This window comes from Sinocyclocheilus grahami, unplaced genomic scaffold (genome assembly GCF_001515645.1).
Source record: "Sinocyclocheilus grahami isolate Dianchi unplaced genomic scaffold, SAMN03320097.WGS_v1.1 scaffold5.1, whole genome shotgun sequence".
Lineage (NCBI taxonomy): Eukaryota > Metazoa > Chordata > Actinopteri > Cypriniformes > Cyprinidae > Sinocyclocheilus > Sinocyclocheilus grahami.
Window position 1 is genome coordinate 2,500,537 of NW_015505184.1, and position 20,230 is coordinate 2,520,766.

At 38.2% G+C, this 20,230-nt stretch overlaps 2 protein-coding genes across 2 annotated transcripts in view; one reads left to right on the forward strand and one right to left on the reverse strand.

Moving 5' to 3' along the window:
- cunh10orf67 (chromosome unknown C10orf67 homolog) overlaps positions 1 to 10,945 on the forward strand; it is a 26,670-nt gene extending 15,725 nt beyond the window's left edge. The window contains exons 10-16 of the mRNA XM_016273162.1: positions 5,318 to 5,377; positions 5,454 to 5,533; positions 5,615 to 5,680; positions 5,755 to 5,842; positions 8,139 to 8,222; positions 8,300 to 8,381; positions 10,863 to 10,945. Coding sequence (XP_016128648.1) covers positions 5,318 to 5,377; positions 5,454 to 5,533; positions 5,615 to 5,680; positions 5,755 to 5,842; positions 8,139 to 8,222; positions 8,300 to 8,381; positions 10,863 to 10,906 — 504 coding nt within the window. The 3' untranslated portion in view covers positions 10,907 to 10,945. The remainder of the gene's footprint in view (positions 1 to 5,317; positions 5,378 to 5,453; positions 5,534 to 5,614; positions 5,681 to 5,754; positions 5,843 to 8,138; positions 8,223 to 8,299; positions 8,382 to 10,862) is intronic.
- An 8,161-nt stretch (positions 10,946 to 19,106) lies between these two features.
- Positions 19,107 to 20,052, reverse strand: ptf1a (pancreas associated transcription factor 1a). The gene is made up of 2 exons (XM_016273789.1): positions 19,393 to 20,052; positions 19,107 to 19,309 (listed from the first exon to the last, which is right to left on the reverse strand). The coding sequence occupies exons 1-2, from the start codon at positions 19,985 to 19,987 to the stop codon at positions 19,107 to 19,109; spliced, it is 798 nt and encodes a 265-aa protein (XP_016129275.1). The 5' UTR covers positions 19,988 to 20,052.
- Between the last annotated feature and the right edge of the window lie 178 nt (positions 20,053 to 20,230).

Sequence of the window (20,230 nt, forward strand, 5' to 3'; positions counted from 1 at the left end):
ACACACACACACATATATATATATATATATATATATATATATATATATATATATATATATATATATATATGCATATGTATGTGTATAGATGACTAATAAATGCATTTTTGATGACAGTGATTTGATTACTAGAAAGCTCACCACTGAAAATGAATTGTTGAAATTAATACATTTATTAAAATTAATAAATTATGTTCTGCAATGCACATTTTTTTATTTCAATAAATAAGTTTTTTTCTATGAATATTTTCAATATGTATTGAATATATTCCTATTATGCTCATATGCATAATTGAATATACAGATATACTGTACAGTTTTTAGTTACTTATGTTGCATTCATTGGAATGAAAACACTTTAAATTGCTTTAAATCATTTATTTATTTATTTTAAAATAAAAAAGACATGGTAAATTGCTAGAAAGCTTACTACTGAAAATTAATTTTTGAAATGGATAAAACAAACTCAAGTTCTGCAGTACAGATCGTTTTTTTTGTTGTAAAGAAGACATTCTTTAATTTTAATTTGTTTTGTATGATTTAATATTTAGATTTTTTTATCTTTTCTTTCTTTGTTTTTCTTTCTTTCTTTTATTTATTTATTTGTTTTTTAAAAGTGTTTTATAATAGAGGCATATTAGTTTCAGATCAGTAATATTCTTCCGGCTCTTCACATAATACTGAGTGGACACACAACCTGGTAGGGCCAGGAAAGAGACTAATGGAGCAGGTGGTGGCCAAACACACTCCATGTAGAAGACCTGGATAAAACCACTAATGAAGACCTCCTTAATGTTGTTTGAGCTACCGGGAGAAAAGGATTATCCATATTTAGTGTAGCAGTTTAGACTGGCCTCTTTTCAGTCTTGCACCCTTTGTTGAGCCACCCCTTTGTGCTGTGACTGACAAACTCAATGTTAAGGTCTAGCATGGTGGTTATGCATAAAAATGTAAAGTGAAGAAATAACGTTTTGAAAAAATTAAGTTTTTCTCCACTTTATTTTGGTGACTTTGATCAATGGAGCAGAAAATTAGTTTCTATAGCCAGAAGGCTGCAGGAAAGACCTATAATGAGAGGCTGAAGCCCAGGCCAGAGTGGAGTGTGAAGCGCAGCTGTGAAAAGACACCCAAATGAACCACCCAACTGCACTTGTCAACAGCACTATTGGCTGACCACTTCTGAAGTTTTAACCTAGTTGTAAATACTCCTAAATATCCAAGAATCTTTTGGATGGTTGCAAATAAACAAACAACATGAAGTCTCGCCTACTGTCCACTCTCGTTTGTGATTTAAAAAAATATATATTATCCTTTGCAGATAAAACAGTTAAAAGAGGAAATGGAGAAAGAAATTGCATGCATTGAAGCCTCACGCATGAAGGAGGTGAGTATGAGACCCAGCTGAATGCGTGCTCAGATACGGCACGGACTTGACATGAGTCCTATCTATCTCAGGATGTTTGGAGGTCTTGAACCCTTGACCAGTGGACGCTCTCTCCATTACCCCAGACATCAGTGTCCTAAAGCAAAGACAGAGGATAAGGTGCACACGCAGTGTCTAAGTCATATCGATTTTAGCCATGAGTCTGCGGTTAAAATTCAACCCGTACCAACAGTGAAATGCATTCATTAACAGCCCTGAGTGATGGATGGCAGCCCCCCTCTCCCTTCTTCAAGTGCAGATCTTTTTCTTTTTCATTGAAAATACATCAAAAATGCTTTTTCTGTCACAGATGTGAATGATAACCTTGCTAACTCAAGGAAATTCACAATTCAAGCTATTTATGTTTATGTACACTACCGTCAGTAAGATTTTATTTGATAAAAGTTTAGAGGCAGTAAAAAGTTTTTGAAAGAAATTCGATTAGGATGCATTCAATTGTTCAAAAGAGACAGGGAATATATTTCTTTTGAACTTTCTGTTCATCAAAATATCCTGAAAAAAATGTATGTACATTGTATATGTATCACAGTTTCCAGAAAAAAAACCCTGAAGTGGAACAACTGTTTTCAGCATTGATAACATTGACAAAATCAGCTTTGTCATCACAGGAATAAATTACATTTTAAAATATATTAAAAATAGAAAACAGTTATTTTAAGTTGTAAAAAATATTTAGCAATATTATATATTATTATATTTATATTTATTATTATATATTATATAGTATGCAATATTACAGTTATTGCATACTGTAATATATATACATACACACACACACATACATTTTTATATCCAGTGCTAATATTACCAGTGACAGCTCGTAGGTTTTAAAATAGAGGAGGCACACTAATTGTATTGGTCTGGGATCCCTGCCGATTATTATTATTATAATTTGCTTAACCACTTTAACATTGCTTTTTGGTTGCTTTTAGTCAGGAAACGTAAAGAAAATGACATACATACAGCAAGATAATATAATTTCACTTACCTGGCCTATCACTTGAAGCAAACATCCATCCCTTCTTAAAAGTCTGTGTTAAAAGAGAGCTGCCTGTTGCGCCATTTAATTAAGCCGACTGCTGTAGCCTATATCCAGTTTAGGCTGTTTTCCCTAAATTTGTATACTGTTTGAATGACAGCTTGGTAAATCTGTTGGCGATCAAATATTCAATATCGCTACTCATCATAAGTACTTGGTACATTAACAGCGCAGCGGGAGACGTTCAAACTATTATCATGTAATTTACGTCTCTATGATGCTTGGTTGATATCAGAAGGGAGGCTAGCCTCCTCTATGAGGTTTCTTTTCTCAACACTCCTCAGCGCTGAAAGTGAACACTCGATGGTGATTGGCAAATTTTTTTTTACCAACGGAGGCACGAGAGCTCGCCTCTCCCCCGGCCTCCCCCTACCCTTCTCTATCATTAGCGGTTGCAATTACATCAGCAGATTCGACACATCCGCGATAGAAAAGGGGCGCTTTCACGTTATGGTATTACAACTGTGAAATTACAAACAAAAAATACACATTATGAGACATGAACTGAAATGAATTGTGAATTTTATTAACATTAAATCGTCCTCCTCCCATTTTCACCTCAAAATTATGGGGAAGCTGTGCCTCCCCTGCCTCCACCGACGAGCCGCCACTGAATCTTACATACCTTTTAATGAACACACTATATGATATTAGCTTATATGAAGCTGATCCTAAAAGTGGCTATAGCATCCAGGCTTCTTACATATGCTTCCCCTTTTTTATTTGCTTGTTCATGGCTTTTTAAGGCTCTGTTGGATGGGAAGGGTGAGGTTAGAGTTGGGGGGGGGGGTGTCAGGACGATGACTCTGTCAACATGGTGACCGCATAGAGGCGGCCGAGGAGGCGGTCAGCGCCTAGCAGAGGGTGGAATGTGGCATGCAGCTGATACAACACAGTGACAGGCTGGAGTGGGTGATGGGGTACAGCTGAATAGAAGTGGACAATGAGCCCGGTTTAAAGTCCACTTCATAAAGGGCACCCTTACAATGAGCTTGGCCACTGTAGTGGCTAGTTATTATGGAAATGTGTGGAACTCTTATCTTTTTTTTATAACGCCCAAGCCTTGATCTTAACTGGCGTGTGCCTGGCCCTCTATAGACAGTGACTTACATACAATGCGCAAACAGTTTGATTTATTTACCTTGGCAAACAATAGATCTATAAACGTAGGGTCTGTGCTTGAATGATTAGAAATACTATATTTCAAAATCAGGTCATTTTAGAAAAAAAAATCTTACCCAAATACACATTACCTTTCAAACATTTAGGATCAGTAAAAAAATGTATTTGAGAAATTAATGTTTATTCAACAAGAATGTATTAAATTGTTCAAAAGTGACTTTCAAGGGATTTATAATGTTACAAAATATTTCTATTTCTTTAATAAAACAGTAAACAAATTAATTTAAAATAAAGATAAAAATGCTGTTTTTTTAACTTATTATTCATCAAAGAGTCCTGAAAAAAATGTATCACACTTTCCACAAAAATATTAAGCAACTGTTTTCAACATTGATAATAATAATACATATTTATTGAGCTCCAAATCAGCATATTAGAATGATTTCTGAAGGATCATGTGACTCTGAAGACTGGAGTATTGATTGATGAAAATTAAGCTTTGCCATCACAAGAATAAATTAAATTTTAAAATATATAAAAATACAAACAGCTATCTTATATTGAATAAATCTTTCACAATAATACTGTTCTTCATTAAGATATTTCATACAATTCAAGATACTTTAAACTTTTGAGTGGTACATGGAATCTATCAAAACTTCTCACAAGGTTGTTCTTTGGTTGAATGATCTGTAATTTATGTCTAAACTGTAAATGTGCGTCCTGCATCCATCAAACTAGTAAGGAAACCGACTGAAGTGTAGCATGCCTTCATTAGTGTCTGTTCTCAAAGCAGAGGACTTCAGAGGCCTTATGCATCTCACTATCATATTGTCACAAATCAACACCTACTCCTTTTTGCACACAATGGCTCTTTGAACAATCTTTCTTTGGGTTGGATGAAAGAAAAAGGGTAGACTGACATCCTTTCTGTGTTGGGTTAGACTAACAACACACTCTGAACCCACTCTTACCAAGAGAAACTTAAAAAGGGACTCCCACGTTCTGTTAGGCTTTTTTGTGGGAACACGGGTGGAAAAGTGGATGTCCGAGCTGACCTGAGGTGACCTGACCTTCACACTGCTCTGAACGTACGCACTCAATCAGCCAACATGACATTCCACAAAGCTGTGTCGGGCCTTGATTGGACATGCCACACAAAGTGGACATTTGGTGTTAAAATGATCCTTTGTGAGCGACGGATTGATATAATGACACAGAATATGGCCCTCCATTTAAATCTCCATTGGGAAAACAGATAAAGCTCCAAAGCTATTTCCTTTCTTCAGAGCTGAGGTGTACCGGCACATGAAACTTGTTGCCAGATTCAGTGACTTAAAGGGATAGTTCACCCAAAAGTGAAAATTATTATTGACTCATCATCTTGGTCTAAACCTGCTTTAAACTTTCTTTCTTCTTTGAAACACAAAAGATGCTATTTGGACCCTATTGACATTCATTATATGGGCAAAAAAGACACTGAGACACTTCTCAAAATATCTTCTTTTGTGTTACATAGAAAAAAATAACTAATACCGGTTTGGAACAACATGAGGACGAGTAAATGATGACAGATTTTTGGGTTGTACAGTAATGAAAACACAAAAAAACAAAAGTAACATTTATTTGTATTCCTTTATTGACATACACATTCTATACAGTAATGCAGCATTGAAATTTTAGGATGTGTTTTGCGATTCTTCTGTTGTCAGAAAGCAGCCATTGACAAGGAGCTTGAGAAGCAGAAACCAGCTGAAAATACAACCATGGAGGTACCCTTCACTTTGTTCAAGTGGAACTACATTCATGCGTAAACATATCTGAATTTTAGCATTATTTTTCCTTCAGCTTGCTGGGGATACAGAGTTGGTTCAAAAAATAAAAGAACATAGACAGACTGAAGCAATGCAGAAAAAGGAGATCGAAAGGTATAATAAAATGTTAAAAGAGTACAGTACTTGTTCTTTCCACTTCCCTCTGTTGTTCTTATCATTTCTTAATGTTATCAGGCTCAGTAAGCAGTTGTGCATGTCCAATCAGGTGTGGGAAAAGAAGTTTGAGATTTTAAGACAGAGGTACACTTTGTAACTCTAATTGCTTTTTCAATTGACTCCATGAGCTGTTCCACATTGACTATTTCTCTCTTAAGTTTCCATGCCATCAAGGATGAGATGTTCTTACGGCAGACATTGCAGCGGCAGGAAGCCATTCTGCACAACGCCTCAGTCAGCTTTGCGGTCAGTCGCTGAGAGTGCTACAGTTTTGTCCACTTTGAATAAATATGCCCTACCATGATATTTACACCAAAACATGTATTTTTCTTCATCAAAGCCGATCTTACCACACTGAAAGAGGGCAGGAGCTTTAATCATGTAACCCTTAATGAAATCCGCACCTGTGGCCTGTCTCGCACACACACAGAGCACATATACTGTAGAGGTTAACCCAGAACAGACTTTAACAGGTGCGCGCACATTAAGCCCCTCATCTCTGGCCTCAATTTGTGAAGGCTGATGCATATGTTTTGTTTTTGTTTTGCGCTGCACCCCACACCCCATTTACCAGGAGGACAAATGCAAGTCAGATCACCTCGTTGAGGCCTGCCTGTGCCGGATGTCATTTATTACACAAATAATGCACATGAAAATAGCTTAGAACGTCTTAAAAAGGACATATACCCAATGTTTGCCACTTTATACTGTATATTGTATTTGTATCATGTATACAAACATTCAAAATTTTGGTGGGTCTTTTTAAATATTTTTTCAAAAAAAATATCTAATGCTCACCAAAGCTGAATCTATTTGATAAAAAATACAGTAAAAACAGTATAATATTGTGAAATATTATTATAATTTAAAATAACTGTTTTCTGTTTTAATACATTTTAAAATGTAATTTATTCTTGTCATGGCAAAGCTAAATTTTGAGCAGCCATTGCTCCACATGATCCTTCAGAAATCATTTGATTTGGTGCTCAAGTAATATTTCTTATGATTATCAATGTTAAAAACTGTTGCTTAAAGTTGCTGATTAATATTTTTGTGGAAACTGCTATCGCTTTTTTAAAGATTCTTTGATGAATAGAAATTCAAAACATTGAATCATTTAATAAATGATTCATAACAAATATCATAACATAACAAATAATTTAATTAAAAGATTTTTTTTGAAACATTAATGTGTCCATGCTGAGTAAAAGTATAATTTTTTTTTTTAAAGAAATCGCTTACTGAACCCAGAATTTTGAATGATAGTATACATACAGTACATGTTACTTCACTATAATTTTGGGGAATAAATTTGTCCCGAGAAGTTAGCTAAATCTGACAAATCCTCCATTTGGGGACATCTGGGGATGTAAAATGAAAATATAAATATAGCAAATACATGTATTTTGTTCATTGTAAAATCGCAAAGTTTTCTGTTAGTGTGTGGATTTTGATTTGTCTGTAGTATTTATGATTAACTATAAAACAGTGTAAGTCTACGATATTTCTGCCTTTAGATTGGCCAAGTAATTGTGTGTTTGTGTACAGGTACTTGTGAGGACCAAATTTGGTTACACTTTAGTTTGGGGACCGATTCATAACTTGCTGCTTATTAATAGTTCTGTCATGACAACTCTCGGAGGGATTGGTATGGTAATGTAATGTACATGACAATGTTAATGTATTTGGTCTTGGCGGAATAGATCTGCTACGCTGCTGCTGCTGCGGCAGAGCAAGTACAGAGACTTGCTACTGCTAATACATCCACAACATGCTGCTGTGAGCATGTAAGAAATATTGCTGCTGCAAATATAACATACATGAAATAACCCCCATATAGCATACATGAATCACCTCGTAGCAGATCTATACATGTGGAGCTGGGGAAGGTGGAGGGTTTCTGAAGCAAGCTGCAACTGCTACAGCAAGCACTAGTCATATATTTGATTGCTGAGCAGCGAGCTCATTGGCTACCAATACAGGGGAGAACCAATCAGCTGTGCCATGTGATAATGATGTCATTAGGTCAGATTGAGTTAGACCTATCGGACTGCGCCATCTAGAGTTTCATGCCAGGACTCTGTATTTAGTAAGCTATTTGTTAAGTTTAGGTATGGCGTAAGGTTAAGGTATCTAAAATATGGTCATGCAGAATAAGGCATTAATATGTGTTTATAAGTACTTATAAACATCCATTATACTAGTATTATGCATGCTAATTAGCAGCTACTTGATGGTGAAAATTGGTCCATAAACTAAAGTGTTACCCAAACTTTTTTTTTAAATGCCCTTAACGATATATAGTGAATTATGTTGGAAATTTACTTAGTGGACATTTGAAGTGGCCCTCGTTAAATAAAAGGTTGATATAATGTTTTCATGATGTCAACAGATTTGTGAAGGTTTAGAGTTTGGGTTGGAGTTTAGCAAATATCATGACCTCTGTATACAAACAGTTGCATCTATGAGATGTCCTCACAAATAAAGTGAAACCAACATGTGTATGAAAACTGGAGATATTTCAGATGTCTTTTTCTTGCAGATGGATGCTCCTTGCTCACCACGGCAGAAGAGTCCAGCAGACAGTACTTTTAAAAGGCTGGGCTATAGTAATATGGCTCCTTTGGTAAGAAACCTTTCAACTGACAACTTTACTGGTTTTGGTGTGATGGACTTGTAGCTTAAATATCCCTCTGATTTAAGCCACGTATAGGTGCTGGAGGCCAGCAGAAGATGGACATCGGCCTACAGAGTGTAAGAGGAGCAGATGCTATTTCTGGATTAGGTTAGTGCATGACCACCTGAAAGACATAACAACACAGACCAGTAACTAAAACATCTACTTTAACCTGTCCTCAAACTGACCACATCAAAAAAACATGTTCATAACGTGTTCAAAGATATTGATTTGACCAAACATGTCCATCACTCTGAAAGGCTGCCTTGTGCGCTACTATCATATTGGCAGTGACACATGAGGAGCAGGAATGAGAAATGATGGAGAGAGTTGTCTTGCCTCAGCTACTTTTTAATCTCTCTTTTGCCTATTATTGACTTTCTGATGATTGGGATCTAGGTTAATGAGCTTAGCAGGCATGACTTGGCCAGATAACTGAAAGACTTAATACCCTCTGTCAATATAGAAGCTCTCAGACACAAATATCTGATGCACAGAAGCTAACTAATCAATCTGGCCAGATTACACCGCTGTCCTTTCGGTGGATTTCAACAGGCCAGTAATCATAGACAATAGATGTGTCGTTGGTTCTGCATTGGTTCTCCTTTTAGCAGTATATTGATTTATACACTTAGAATGAATGTGATATTGTAATAAATACACTTTTATATTAGATTATTTTTTAAATTATTTAATTAAGATTTTCTTAAAGGAATGAATGCTTTTATTCATGCATTAAATTGCTCAAAAGAGACTTTTCTTGAGCACAAAATCAGCATATTAGAATGAAGGATCATGTGACACTGAAGACTGGAGTATATTCTTAAATTAAATTAGTGCAATTTTGCTATCACAGGAATAAATTACATATGAAAATATATTCAATAGAAAACATTTATTTTAAATTGTAAACATATTTCTGTATTTGGCTTTTACATTATGTCTAACCCTCTGCATATTTGCTTAAGTACTTGAAAAAAGCCTTGTACTTGCAGCCTTGGCTCTGGATGGATAGAGATGTCTACAGGCCATTGCAGTAGTTTATAGTGGGTCAGCATGAAGGGGGTCACTGGTCCTCTGTCCAGAGGGCCTGGCCAGTGACCTCTACAACTGCTAGCTGGCCTCTGTCTAAACCACGGGAATCTGGTCCATACATCACCACTGACACACAATAATTGAGACACTGGAGATAAGGCACCGGCTACTGAGGGTCTTGACACTTGGAAAGAGTTGGCAAACATTGTTGTCACACAGCAGATTATGTTTATTCAGTGTGTCACCAATCTAAGTTGGTGTGAATAATTTCAAGCTTTTATGGCAAACGCACTTTTACAAGCTCTTGTTTGGACATGTAAGCTAAGGCTGCCTGTCTGTTTTAAATATGAATATTGTCTTCTAGGAATAATCAGATGTAAATGAAAATATGTTTGACTAAGGAAAAATTTTCACATTTTTTATTTTAATAAACTAAGTATTAAACTTTTTAACCACATTGCGAACACTGTCAAAGAGAGTAAAGCTTAAGCAGAATGGTAAAATATCCCTTTTTTTCTAAAAGATTTAAATGTTCCCTTTTTAATATGGCAAGTGCATGGCTTCAAAGTCATTCGGCAAATGATCAAAAGAACGGGGACAAGACTGCTTGGACACAACCATAATAAATTTTGGCTTTTTCTTTCTTTTTGTTCATGAATACGTCTGGCCCATATGCTTTTCTGCAGAACTATTTGAAAGAGGCATTTACAAACCCAGGCCCACCACATTAAACACTATAACAATCTTCATTCATGGTAACTTATCAGACTCAATTAATCAACCTCAACAATGGCAATTCTGATGTGTTCAAGCAACCTGAAAGGCCTAGGTCAGCACTAGGGCAGTCCTGAGCTTGCACGTAAAACTGCATATTCTGTCATCTGCCATTATTAAGACCCTTTTAGCTTATATTTAGAGCCACACCCAATAAAATAAAATAAAATGTGGAAAATACACATCTTTCAAAATGAGCTCTCTCTTTCTCCCTCTCTGTTTTTATTTCTTTAAAAGGCTACAAAGCCCTGCAGTTGATAAAAAGCCTCTCAGTCAGTCTCAAAGGAGCATGTCTTCTCTGCTGCAAAGTGAATGGTATTGTTATGGCTATTCCAGTGGGCTGAAAAGGGGTAACCACTGGTTTGATTCGGTTACACGGTGTGGTTCAGTTCTCCCTCCCACCGCCTTGGTGTCTATGGAGGGTCCGTGACCTGTTTTGAAGCGGCCAGGGAAATGTCATGTTGCCCCTCCCATGGGCAGTACTCACATTCACTTGATTGGTACAAAAAATGACTTGGGATGGTTAAAACCACAGTTTGTGCATCCCAATGTATAAGTGCTCTAATATGAATGAAATGTATGATTTACTAGTGATATATGCCTGGTAATACTATGCACTATCTTGACTTAATTTAAAATAAAACTATTCATTTTGGGCTTTATTTTGTGAAAGCCAACTTGTTTGGTGTATTTTAGATGTTGATTTCATGTCAAAGATTAATTTTGATTTTCTTGGCATTGTGAAGCTATTTGCTAATTAAGTGTTTTATGTAATTGCAGATCCCAAGTTGAGCGTGGCAGATGAGGAAGATGAAGAAGTATAAACTGGAGTTCTTTCTCCCTTTTCAAGAGGCAACCACCCTAGGTTTTTTGAAGTTCAAATCACATTTAAAACAGAAATGGCTTAGTCTGTGCACAGCTTGTTTTTGTCATTTCAAAACTTGATGATGTAATGAAACTTCTTTATAAATCAGAAATAAAATCATAGAGTTGAGGAGCAGTCAAAGATATTATGCAATATGGCGATGAGATTTATTCAAAAAATATATTTGTACATCAATAACAACATTGTTTTAATTGTGTATTAATAGTTTATATCTAAAAAAGGAAACACCTAGTTAGATTGAACTCATAGTCTTATTATTATATTTAAGGATATTGATCCATCAGTTTCTCGTACTAATAAAGCATATGTACAGCAATTCCTATTTCGTAGCTTTGAAGAAAAGTCCATTCATTTTGTCAGTGAAGATATCACGGCACTGTACAGTGCGTTTGAACTTGCTTGGCATGCTTTCAAGCAAAGCAAAGAGAAAACTTCAAATCTCTTTAAGTAAATTCATTAGATTTCTCCCATAGTGAAGCCACACAGAGCTCCCATTAAGAGAAAACAAAGGCTATCGTGACTTTAACTGACTGTAATTGACTGTGCTGTGAATGGGCTCAGTCTACTGCAGCTCTTAAGCCTGAATGCTGTTGGAGAGGTGCAGACATGAGTAACAGTATGCATTCTTCTGCCACAGTAAAGAGTGCTCCAAGAATGGTCTTTCGCTTTCCGCATGCCGCATACAGCACAAAACCAGCGGAATGCACAGCTTTGGAGGCGATCTCAATGGCTGTGAAGCCGAACAATAAGATCTTGGCTCTCAAACCCATTTCAGTCTTTAGTTTTGCTCTGCCCCCATCGCTTTTGCTCGGTCTTTATTTCGCTTCTTCACACTGTACAGAATAAATGATCATATGAAATGGGCTCTACTTTTACATTTTGTATGCGCTTTGAAAAAATCAAACACAGTTCATTTTACTCTAAGCTTTAGTATGAAGTGATAAACAGTACCATTGACCTTCTAAATCTGTAGAACAGAGTGGTTTGGCTGGTAGCTGTAGTGTTCTGTATAAACAGTGTCGCTCTGTGGCAAACCCCTGCAGAGCTGTTCTCCGAATTCTGATCTCTTCAGACCCCACTGACCCTCAGGGACAAGCTTAGAATCAATTATCAATTTCTCCTTTAACTATCTGTCATGTACAACGGATGGTTATTGGGTTATGACTTGATCAGCCTGTGCCGTGACCCTTTTCTCAGGGATTATGTGATTATGGCCTAATTCCTTGTAATCTTCCACTAACTGGTCCATTGCCAGAGACACAAAACAACTTTTCCATACTGCTGTGCTACTGAACAGACCAGCATGGTCCAAACTGCTTGCAGCCCTGTTACCATAGAAACTACTATAAGATGTCAGATATATATCATTAGCTAAAACAATCTCAGCAGGGGGTATCGCACTAAAGATGTTTGCTACTTTCACAGGGTTTCAGGCTCAGGTTGTAAAACAACAAAGTGGAATTTTAGCTGAACTCCAGAAATTAATTAGTTTCATTAGTTGGTGGATAAATGGCGATGGCTGGTGTGTTGGATTCCAGCAGAGTTTCACCATAGAGGGTTAATGGGAGCCTGGCCTGGAAGCTTTCCCAGCTCTGGCCCAAGGCCATTTCAGCCAATCACTCTAAACTTATGGTCAAATTGCACTGAGCTGCTGTTTTACACTTTTTCTTCCCCTCTGCCACAGCTATCAGTTCATTCAAAGCTGGAAAACAATTGAGGAATGGAGAATTGAAAGTTTTTCGGAGTGCCGGGGTTACCAAGGGTACTTGGATGCTTAAAAAATAAAGAAATAATAATAATGCAAGCAATTAATTAAAATAATATAGTCCATTTTTTAATCTCAGAGATTATCAAGAGATTATTTTTTATTTATTTATAGATTTTATTTATTGTTTTGAGAAATTATGCATTAATGACATAAAGCTGGACGTCTTTACTCTAAATATGCTGTTGTGTGTGTGTGTGTGTGTGTGTGTGTGTGTGTGTGTGTGTGTGTGTTACAGGTGCATTTGTGTTGCAAATACCTCCCCGCTGAGAAATGCTTATAATAGGAGAAATCAGTTGGACAGCAGTGAGGTTCATGCCAGCGAACAACTGAAAGGTCTGTTTTCATAGATTTCCTTTTGTGAATATTAAAACGAGACCTGGTGAAAAATGATGCATGCTTTTACACTTTAGAAACCTGGCAACTAGGGGGAAAACCCTCTCAAGTCCATCCTGTCGAACAAAAGGCGGTCGACGCATTGTGCAAAGATGCAACGAGTTCTGCGTCCCAGGCACATGACGTGCATCATGGAAACATATTGTATCGAAATCGTTTGTGGGAGAATACCGGGGATGAAAAAGAATGGGGCGCTTTGATCCGCGCCCTGGGGTCCCGAGCTCCCCGAGTGCGCGCAGACTGACTGCAAGGCCTTATTCACTTTCAGATAGACACACTTACAAACGCCACTGAATGAAATTTGCATATTTGTAATTTATCACATTTTAGCCCGACTTTTCTGTCTCTTTGCGGAAGGTAGAAGTCTGAATAAAAAACTGGATCAATTATCAACGCGAAGCTGTTCCCTTCTCATAGGCAGAACGCTGACTCTTTTGGAAAATTAGAAAAGTAGTTGCTGTTAGGGAAAAAGGGAAAACTGTAACCAGTGAAAAATAGAACCTTTTTAAGCCAAATTTTACATTTCATTTTTGTCATGTAAAAAAAAAAAAAAAAAAACTAAATAAAACACGGCTTTAAAAATATGCTACGAAAATTACTAACACAAAGTATTTGCATGATTTGCACGATTCGATCATTTATTTATGGAACTGTTGCACGCCTTGCGGAATGGAGTGTATTGATATGTTAACCGAATTTTTCAAGTTTCTAAGCCCTTATTCCTTGAAGAACTATTTCCTTGGCCATGGGTTCGAACAAAGCAGAAAACATTAATAAAAGTATGGGATCCAGGCATTGAAATGAAGTGACAGGCAGGGTCTGGATATCTTAGCACTGACACAAAACCGCATACGGTAACTACATGCCTGCCTTGAAATACGAGAATTTGAATAAAGGAGCAGTAATATTTCATATGGGGCACGCAAAAGCTGGATACAATGCCTCTCATATTAAGAACAATATTCAGTCCATTCTGTGGCGAACAAAGATCATAGCAAGACGTCTTTGAGGCTAATTCAGTCAAAGGCACATTTTGGCTTCCCCCGCGGTAAGGTCAGTGTCGTTGTGTATGGTCCACCAAGGGTGGTATGGGGTTCCATGGCCAAGCAAAGCCAGCTGTCCCTGGTGTAGGGCGACCAATCTGAATTGTTATTATAACGCACCAGAGATACTATTGTGGCTAGTCGTGAACCTTGTGTTTTGAGTTTAAAGTTCAACGATTTATTTTTCTTTTTTGCCTAGATTACCACTACTAGGCAAATTCAAGTTTTGTACGGTCAGCTATGGCTTCTAAAGTAACTGTTTGGCTTTTTTGCGCAAATCTTCTTGAAGTTTGCTTTGACCGTGACTTGGAAAAACACCAGTAGCCTACCATTCATTGAATTGCTGTGCATCGATAAACCATCGTGATGTCATAATGTACAAAACTATTACTAAAAAATGATGATAATCACGATCTTCAGATATTAATAATAATAATACTTGAGGTTATAATGTTCTTTTAATGTTTAAGTATATGTATAATTTTACTTTGCATAGATGGGCTGTTAATTACAAGGTAAAAAATAATTTAGCTTTCCTAGGTTTTCATTTTAGTAATTTATTAAGATTTAATGAGATACTGTAAAACAGAGCACTTTCATCTAAACATTTCTAAAGAAGCACATTAAGTGCATAAAGAATCCTCATAGAAAAAAGTGAGTCAAGAAAATAAAAATCTTAAGGCAAGTCTTGTGCTGCAAGTGGATTCAAGCTTTGGGGTGAAGAGAGGGAGGCCACCTTCAGAGGAGCAAACTCTGCCAGCTACCCATTTCGCTCTTGTTAGCCGGGCATCCCGTGCGCAAAACCCCAGCTTGCCTTGGTGATATTTTATTTTCCATGGTCCAATGTCATGGCATAAGAGTATTTTTTCTGGAGGTAACTGGCGTCTTTTGTTACAAAGTAGAATGCGGTGATGTCTAAGGCGGTCGTTCTCTCCTTTTATGCGCAATTGAACAATATTTTCTTTTTCTTAAAAGTCTTGCACGCGTGCGCGCTTTTGTGCACTTGTTTCCCTGGATCCTGTTTGGCTGCTAAGAAGTTAAATGATTCGCAATAGACACCGGTTGCTCTGTCGAGGGTTTCGTCAGTACAAAGGCTGCTGCTTTCGCACCATATGCTTAATGGATACATAATAAAGGTAAAACGTGGTCTTTTAAAAGTTGGAAAGGTTCCCTTTATTTGATTTAGATGGAGTAGACTACGTGCGCACAAACCCAAGCGCGCCCGGGCATTGACTCGCTCTTTCTTTTCTGAGGCAGCGCAGCCACCACGTAGTGTGTTTCATTACAACATAAGCTTTTCATCACCCGGCTTTGTCCTGAATGAAAGTAATGCTGTGAATTAAAGAAATGACAATATTTTCAATCAGCTTGAAGGTCCAAGAGAAGGGCTCTCAAGCTTGGCAAAAATGAGGCACATCATTCATCATGTCACCCCGCACCTGAGGTCCTGGCATTCAAAGTGTACAAACCTATTCTTATTAACCTTAATTATTCAAAAACGACACAATGGCTGAAATAGAGCAGGTTGAAGTCTGTTTATTGGTCGTAAATGTCTGTCTGAAGATCTCCAAGGCTCTTTGTTAGGCCCGCGCGGAGACCGCGCTTCTCCTTTCAGACATGAGTAGCCTTGGACTTTTCAGTTTTCAATCGTAACATCTGCTTAATCGTACGGATCAAAATATGGAGACACCAAACATATGCAATGGAGGATTTGTTAAATCCGGGTAATGAGTTATTAACAAGACGAAACAATGGAGCAGGATGGTGAGGGCCTTATGTTAACGGAGTCACTTGACGAAGCGCCTCGCATTACCCTTCCCTCTAAACCGAGCGCCAGGTGATGGCGGGGAAATCAATGTGCTTAGAAGGCAGCACTCGGCTCCTTTTTCTGCACGTGAAAAATTGGTGGACATAAATTTAATGGCTTGATCAAGACACAGCAATGCGTCTATTGCCCGTGGACTTGGGAGGACAAAACAATACTGTCGGCTGGCTCGCGTTGGCGCCCTAAATCCGGGTGGATCATTGAAAATGTGTTTTATTATAACGCACGTCATGCTTTACTGTGCCCATATTGTGTCAACACAAAGGCTAATGGTACGTTAAAGACAAGACAACCATGCCAACACGTCTTGGAGACGTTGTAGACGGAGACGGGCCTCCCTCTTTGCTTGTTTTAAGCAGCTGCTGTCCAGGACCCAGGCGCACAAAAAGAACAAGTTTGAAATACCAGGTGCATCGAGGAGAAACTCGACAGGGACGGAGATGTTAAAGTCCTAGCAATAAAGATATCATGGCAATTATCTGCAGACTCAGCACCGTGTAAAACTAGGGGCGCCTGGACAGCCTGTACTTTGGCAACAAAGTCCCCCTACCCGGGGTGCGTGATGAGCCTGGCTTTCTCCAGCACCTGTTAGCCTGTGCCCTCCCGAGGTAATATTTTTGGACAAATAATTAGTGATATATTTGTTACATTGAGGATCAGGCTGTACCCCCGGGACGCGACTCGGACATGGGGGATTTAGTAGGCTTTAAAGAGTTTGGGTACAGGGGAATCAACTGGTGTTTGTTCAAGCTGGCAGCTGGCACCCCGATGCACTGTTGCCATGCACTAATGAAAATGCACTAGACTCAAAGATTTTCAGTCTTATCCTCCATATTTTTGCAGGGGATAATCCGAACATGAACAGATTTAAGGCTTATGAGAATCTTGATAGGCGTCGTTCCCAGCTTAGTGCGCATTTTAAGATTGTTGACACCGTGCGTAATCGTTTCACTTTCTTTAATAATTAGGTGTGGACTACATGGGGCTCAAAAACTTATGACGGCGACAGCAGATTTATTTAGCTAAAATTTCACAGCGCAAAATATGTCTGCTTTTTACGCACGCAGAACATGACTAAAACGTTGACAAACTCCACATTTAAAATCACATTTTTTATACAGTTATCAATTCTGTTTGTTTGTAGCTTGTTTTTAATGAAATGTCCACGACTGGGCAAAAACAACATGAGATCGACCTATAGCGTAATGGCTCGCGCAACAAGTAGGCTATTCTAATTCGTGTTCCGCACAACATCATTTTCTACACACGGGCATCCACAGTCGCGGACTTCCCAAAATAGTCTGTGGGACGTTGGAACACATAGGCTAATAACGGGAATAAACCGGACAAGCAATAAATGGTCGCCTTTTAAGCTTTGCCAAGCCAAAACCTCTAAGTGACAAAACAGAAACCTGAAAAGATCCAGTGCATCAGCCTTTTTCTTCCGCTCCATCGGCGCTCTTCCAAAAGATGCTTTAAGGGTTTTGTACTGTGCCTGTTTTCAAACACTCTCTTTCACTAGCGTGATGTGCCAAAATACAATGATAGCAGCAGTTTTGTCTTCCCTTAATCAAATTGAAATGTTACCACGGGCAAATAGTTGAAATCGCCGTAAGACGTCTGGGGTCCTTTATCTTAGTTAAGTCTGACTTGGTAACATTTGACTTTCTAATGAGCATAATGGGATTACATGGTTTTAGTCCTGCGCCCTGGATAGCAGAAATCAACGCATTTAATGAGCCGCTAATACATGGAAAGGTTGGATTATGTCGATCAGTTAAGATTTCATTTAATTCATTAGGGACGTTCACAATGGAGTTTGCGAAATATTGCTGACACTAATTAAAGTCATCTCCGCATAATAAACTTACATGATAACAACTAACAAAATGGGGAAATAAATACATTGGTAAGCTGTAAACATTAGTTAATAATAACAAACATATAATTATGTAATACAATAATAATAATATTTCCACTAATGATATGATTGTACACAATGTATTGATAATGTGATATAATGAACAAGCAATAACAAACTACATTACATAATAAACAACTGAGATGTTAAAAATGATTATTAAATAAATACCTGTGATTCCAGTCTCAGTCTATCCATGATATAAGCTTCCAGTCGCTCTTCATGAGTTTACTTTGGACATGTGGACATGGGCATGTGTTTGGGCTACCTCTTAATAACTGCGAGAGCTGACGTAGAGACTGGAACTGGGTACATAGAACACAAGTGGATACCACGGGAAAATGTTGCCTTGGAGCACCTGCAGTGTACCCAGGCCAACTGCCCAAGGCAAAGGAAACGTCATGCCTCTTTTACCAATTTGGAGTCACACTTTAAAACATACTCCTTCCTCTCCTGTTTCGTTATTTATTTATTTTTCACCCAAACTGTCAGAGTCACAGCAAGGGTCCGTCAGATTTCCATAATGATAAATAGTGACATCTTTCAGCTGTCGTTCTACACTATATCCAGGGCTTCACACCTCACATTAAAGTATCTATTCAGAAATCACGTTTTAGTTACAGTTAATCGCACGATTTGACTCTATTCATAGGCAAAGAATAAAAGATGACCTGTCTACAAGATATATCGTCATATACTGACGCTATACTGGTTGTACAATTCGAATTATATATACCATGTGATGCATGTTTGCCAAAATTAATTTAATTTTGGATCATTTTGATATTTTGAGGAAACAAACAAACAATAGTAATGTCCATATGGCCCTAGGAATTGTTTTATATCGGCCTGTTGTGGGTACTTTGAAAGATTCGAACACATGAGAGTGAGATATTAGACGAATTTATTGAGTCATCATATCAGTATAAATATAGACGATTTTCGTGTTTCGTTTGTATAAAAATAGGTTTTGTTTGACATACAATCCGTATTAACTTATAAAAATATATTACAGCATAAAACAATTAAATACGACACAAAATGATTGCCAGGGGCCTTATCTTCAATTCAGACTAAATAGCTGAAACACAGATAGTAACAATAATACATTACAAATAAACAAAACATGGATATATCCATACAATTCAGTTGTACACAATGTGTATACAGAATAATAATAGCACTGCCTTAGGAAATAAAGTTAAAGGGGGGTTCATTCTCAATGTTGTTGATGGATGATTTTAAGTGCATCTTTCGTGGGTCCTCTGGTGTCCAAACTTTCGCTGTCCTAATGATGTTCTGATCTTTTAACTGCTTCTCATCAGTCCATGACAGAGAGTGTCCGGCGAGAGGAGGCAAACCGTAGTCTGGGTCATTTGGAGATGGGGATCCTGGAAAAAACGGGCGAGAGTTGTTTAATAATAGTAATAATAATAATAATAATAATGAAATAATACAATAATGGTATACATACTTGTTCCTCTGTGGCAAATGATGACCTTTTTAGGTTGGTTTAAAGTATCACTGTGTGGGTTCCGGATCGGCATGTCGGACTGCACAAGTTCTGCGAGGAAGTTTATGTAGCCGATTGCCAGACGTAATGTGTCAACTTTCGAAAGTCTCTTCTCGTATGGTAGAGTAGGAATGTGAGATCGCAGTCCCTCGAAAGCATCGTTAATGGACTGCATCCTCCGTCGCTCCCGGACGTTGGCAGCTTGACGCAACTGTTGCATCTCCGCTTCGGATCTCATGCGTCTCCGCCTCTTCAGCAAGGGACCGTCTCTGTGAGGGGACAGTTCCGAGGTGCTGTCAGCGCATCCGTACGAGAAAGTCGAAGACGACGAGGAAAAAGAGAAGTTGCCAACGTCACAATAATCTCCGTCCTGTGATATCCGACTGTCCTTATAATATTCTTGGATTTGATTGGTGAGGAAATCGACGTCCTCATCCAAAAAGTCGTCTGTGTCCAAGTGGTCCCTCGACGAGTGGTCCGTGAAGAAGTCATCGTCGTCGAAATAAGGGGAGGCGAAGGAGTCCAAGCCTGTGAATGGATCCAACACAGTGTCCATTTTTTTGTGCTGTGTTGGTGTTGCCCTGTAACAACAATCGCCGACTCTTCGATCTTTCCTCTTGATGCTCAAGAGTTGGTTCAGTTTGAAAGGCGGCACGCGAGGACTCTTATAACTACATCCATAGTCGCGTGCCATTGACCGTAAGCGCCAACCAATCAGCGCTAAGCATCCCCAGCGCCCGCAGCTGAGGCAGCTCACCTTAGGATAAGGCCTGTTTACAGGCCACCCCCCACCCCCCCC

Excerpts from the sequence above, each read along its gene's own strand:
- ptf1a (XM_016273789.1), bottom strand. The coding sequence starts at position 19,987 with ATGGACACTGTGTTGGATCCATTCACAGGCTTGGACTCCTTCGCCTCC. Across the intron at positions 19,310-19,392 it reads CATTTGCCACAGAGGAACAA|GATCCCCATCTCCAAATGAC; the intron begins GTATGTATACCA and ends CGTTTTTTCCAG.